The following is a 5000-nucleotide window of genomic DNA, read 5'->3' as shown; positions in this document are numbered from 1 at the left end:
ATATAAATAAATATGCATAGATTTGACCATGTTATGAGCTGAATGCAATGGAATGGGGGTCTAATGGCTGAATTTGATATATATCAACCTTTAAAACACATTTAACTTTGACTAAGCATCATCCTGTGTACGATTTATACTAATTAAATTGAATCCAAGTTAATTTAAAGTATTTTAAGTGTTCAAGTCTTTGTGTACCTTGAGGAGGGGACAAATGTTTTAACGTCAGCTGTAGAGACTCACTGTTTGGTGAGGAAGCGGGTCATGGCGTTGGGCCGTCTCATGAACAGCACCACCTGTCTGTTGAGATAGACGAAGAACGCCCCCAAGAACCCACAGGAGATCCTGCACACACACACACACACACACACACACACACACACACACACAGGGCGTCACCCACCCATTGGTTTCTCCCTCTCCTCCCCCGAGGTAAAGGCTGAACTAATAATTGGATTCTCCGTGTTTTTAAATGCCACATTTGCATAAAGTTTGACTTTTAACATTTTATATCTTGTCCATTGAGAAGTTCCACACACACACACACACACACACACACACACACACTTTTCTCACCCAATGATGGCGAAGGCCGGCAGCTCCTGCAGGTCGAAAGGGAAATCCATGCGGAAGTTTGTCCTGAACAGAGCAGTGATGGTTACTGGAAGACAAAGAAAAGGAACGCGGTGACACTCATTAAATAGTTATTTTCTGTTAATTTTCTTTATAGGGCCATTTAAAAAAAATTATATATTTATATTTTTTTGCAGTAATGATCAACTTTCATGAAAGTGAGACTGTCACTCTTCCCACTAGCTGGACGTATAATTGAGTGTTTGCCGTGCGCTCCGACAGCGTAGTTTGTGGATCAGGACGTTTAAACTAGATTAGCAACGACTTCTGGAGGAGGAGACGCGAGCTCGCCTCGACATACTCAAACCGACCCACAATGCATTGCGGCTCCTTTAGACATTTAAAATAACAGTTCAGAGGGACTCGCACGTACAACGTTCTGAAGAAAACATATTCAAAACGGTAATAAAAAGAAGAAGTAGTGGACACAGAAACACATTAAATTGAGTGTAAGAGGCAACGTTGCATCACATTCAGTCATGTGACGCAGAGACGAGCTGTTTGAGTCCACTTCAGTGTGAACAGCTGATGATGACGTCACACAGATTGAGAAGGATGGACGCCCATTAAATATTCTTAAAGACTCTCTAGTCACCTGACTGAGCCACTTGAAAAGATGCGTCCCGCTCGGTGTTAATGGTTGAAGTAAGGGCGCCCTCTAGTGCATGTTTGATGAACAGCCGGCACTCTCACCTGCGTCTTTGTTGAACACGGACAACACTCTGAATATGAAGGCGCTGAACGTGGCGGCAAAGTACCCCCTCCAGTAGTTCCTCACAGCGAAGTACGTGGACGTCACCTCGATGCTGAAGAGCACACCTGGAGCGGTGTTTTAAAAAAGAAACAGGAAACTATACAACGATGCGCCCAGGAGCCACAGAAAGAGGAAGTTACATGCAAAGAAAACAATCTAAAATGGCTTCATGTGTTACCTCCAAGCGGAGTCCCGAAGCAGCAGCCGACCCCGACAGCACAGCCCACTGTCAGGATGTCCGTGTAACAGTATGGATTCTACTGATCCAGAGAGGAGGGTTTTGAGACGACAGAGAGACAACACGTATAGATACGAGAAAGATCTTTTTTTAATCGTCACATTTAAAAAGCATGCGCGTGAATGGAGAATCTTTTCCCCCGGCGTCAGCTCACCTGATACGCCCCCGAGAAGAAGGACATGAACCTGCTGAGGACCGCGGCGCAGATGCTGGCGATGTGAACGAATGGACCCTGAGAGACGCGAGAAGAGGAACGTGGAGTCAGAAAGCGGCGCGGAGAGCCACAGAGTCAAGGTCATTGATCTGCCACGGCCCCACCTCTTTGCCCACCGGCATCCCGCTGCCCAGGGCGGCCGTCAGACCGATGACTTTGGCCACGAAGGCCCTGAGCGTTAAATATTCCTTCAGCACCACGCCTCTCAGGATGGTCTTCAGCTCGGGGATGCCAGAACCTGAGAGAGAGAGAGGGAAGGTGGAACGGAGGTTCTTTAGGAGAGGTTCGAATCGGAGGAGGAATCAGCCATGTTAGCAGCCGTGTTAACAAGCCAGACGCAGATTTAAAAGCACTTCCATAACCGGAACACCAGAGTTTAGTGAAGTTGAAAGAGAGTAAAGTGAGAAAAGATGTTCTCTGTGTTCTTGAAAAGATGAGCGAGGTCAAATAAAATGTCACGGGATCGGATTTCCACTGTTGAATGCATATTGTCTAACAATGTGGATTATTCTATCTATAAAAGACAAAAGCAGAGGAGCGCAGAGTGAGCAAAGCCACGAGGAGGAGGAGGAGGAGAGGAGGAGAGGAGGAGGAGGAGGAGGAAGGGGGTACAGACCGATAGCTTGAGGTGCAACCAGGTGACAGAAGAGGGAGGAGAACAGAATGAAGATCAGGGGGTATGAAACCCAGGCCAGGTACTGCAGGGGGATGTTCCCCCTCAGCTCCCCGTGAATCCACTTATAGGCTGAAGGGGGGGGGGGGGGGGGGGAGAGGTGGAAGAAAGAGGAGCAGGGAAAAGAAGAGAAAATATCAACATGTCCTGCAATGCATTGTGGGCCCTGTAGTCCATCTACCTTGCAGGCTCTTTGCGCTGGCGTAGTCCATCGTCCAGCTGATCAGCGCCATCGTGATGCCCAGCAGAACCAGGAAGATCCAGTCTTCTCCCAGCCTGGTCACGAGGAATCTCTGTACTCGTGCTATGCAGTCTGACGTAGAGGAAGGGATGAGGAATCCATTTGTATTTACATTCGTTTTTTTTTTTTTCACATCCCATGTCGGGATCGCTCACCTCTACATTTGGAGTAGGAGCGTCTCTTCTTCGCGGAGGTCGCGAGGTCGCGTTCGGCCGCTTGCTCGTCCCGCTCGTCGCCGTCCGCCTCGAACTGCCGCCTGTTCCTCGTCCTGCCGTGGTGTCGACCGCGGCACCCGTTCTGACCGGGCCGGCCGTGGCGCGGCCTGCCGCCGGGGTGGTTGCCATGTTTCTTGATCTGCCTCTCGGTCAGCAGGCGCGTGGCCTCCCGTCTGCCGGAGCCCCCTTGGTTCTCTTGGTACTCCCCATAGAGCTGTCAATCAAGTCAGCGGACGGGTCCGTTAGTACAGAAGGGAAGGAACACGACAAACATCCCCGAGACGTCGACATGCACGGAGCGTTCCCGAGAGAGAGAAAGTAGAGCGGGGTAGGACTCTCCTTTTGGCAGCGTGGCCGGGGAGGGTCACTTCTTAAAAATAGGCAGAACCACGTGTTCTGATGGGGAACGTGGGCTGTGCCTTTAAGAGTTATCACCTCTGGACCGACTCCAGGGGCGTCTGGGGAGGAGATCAATGCTCGACACACACACACACACACACACACACACACACACACACACACACACACACACACACACACACACACACACACACACACACACACACACACACACACACACACACACACACACACACACACACACACACACACACACACACACACACACACACACACACACACACACACACACACACACACAATGTTGTTTCAGATGTTATAATAACCCCTTTCTGTCGTTTGCCATCAGAAACCTTTAAAAATAGTAACAGTCACCCACACAGAGTTCACGTGCGCTCTCACACGCGCTTATTGTAACAATGAGATGACATGAAACGGTATGCGGGCGCGCCGGAGGTCAATAAAGACATAAATGTCCACATCTGAAAGTTAAAGAGGAGATTTTTTTAATTTTATTTAAAGTTGATGAATTTGATGCACATGAATACAAATGTAAAGATTAGAACTGTGTGTCCGCTTTACTTTTGTAAATTCTCACAATTAATCACAAAGTATTTACACATAGCAGGGGCTAATATTTAAATAGAGTCCCCTAAATATTAGTCATACATGAACCACAAATAAATAAATATATATATATATATATATATATTTGTACCACAAATAAATATGAATATATATTTGTATCACAAATAAATAAAAAATATATATATATATATGTACCACAAATAAAATTATATATATATATAAATATATGTCTGTACCACAAATAATATATATATATAAATATATATCTGTACCACAAATAAATAAATATAAATATATGTACCACAAATAAAATTATATATATATATATATAAATATATGTCTGTACCACAAATAAATAAATATATATATATGTACCACAAATAAATAAATATATATTTGGACCACAAATAAATAAATAAATATATATTTGTACCACAAATAAATTATATATATGGTACATCAACAGCAGACAATAGAGCTCCAGGAATACAACTGACAAGCCGACACGTTGATGTACGTGCTGTCACCTTTCAACAGCTTCTGATTTAGCAGGTTCATGGACACACACACACACACACACACACACACACACACACACACACACACACACACACACACACACACACACACACACACACACACACACACACACACACACACACACACACACACACACACACACACACACACACACACACACACACACACACACACACACACACACACACACACACACACACACACACACACACACACACACACACACACACACACACACACACACACACACACACACACACACACACGAGAAACTTGAGCAGCGTAATACACAATACGCAGTAACCGAATGCCGACACGCAGCGCAGACCTCGAACAATGGAGGCCGCGGATGTTTTGATTGGGTCGGGCGGTCGGGTCTATTTCCACATCCTAAGTGGAGGATCAGCGGGCGTGTTGGTCAGGACGTTCACATCGGTGTCGTTGCCCACTGAGGAAACGTGGACCAAGTGGAACCCACGAGGTGCCAGCTGCAGCGTTTAATTTAATTAACAAAAACATACTGCACATGCGTTGCAATGTCCGA

General features: G+C 46.2%; 1 protein-coding gene across 1 annotated transcript in view; it reads right to left on the bottom strand.

The window, feature by feature from the left end:
* The window catches only part of LOC117739219 (chloride channel protein 1-like), a 40704-nt gene that overhangs the window by 21603 nt on the left and 14101 nt on the right, over positions 1-5000 (bottom strand). The window contains exons 3-11 of the mRNA XM_034545510.1: positions 2909-3186; positions 2694-2825; positions 2456-2584; positions 1944-2077; positions 1780-1857; positions 1566-1644; positions 1327-1452; positions 577-661; positions 244-345 (exon numbers count right to left, since the gene is read on the bottom strand). Coding sequence (XP_034401401.1) covers positions 244-345; positions 577-661; positions 1327-1452; positions 1566-1644; positions 1780-1857; positions 1944-2077; positions 2456-2584; positions 2694-2825; positions 2909-3186 — 1143 coding nt within the window. The remainder of the gene's footprint in view (positions 1-243; positions 346-576; positions 662-1326; positions 1453-1565; positions 1645-1779; positions 1858-1943; positions 2078-2455; positions 2585-2693; positions 2826-2908; positions 3187-5000) is intronic.

Source organism: Cyclopterus lumpus, chromosome 11 (genome assembly GCF_009769545.1).
Source record: "Cyclopterus lumpus isolate fCycLum1 chromosome 11, fCycLum1.pri, whole genome shotgun sequence".
Lineage (NCBI taxonomy): Eukaryota > Metazoa > Chordata > Actinopteri > Perciformes > Cyclopteridae > Cyclopterus > Cyclopterus lumpus.
This window is presented reverse-complemented; position numbering and strand designations above follow the sequence as displayed.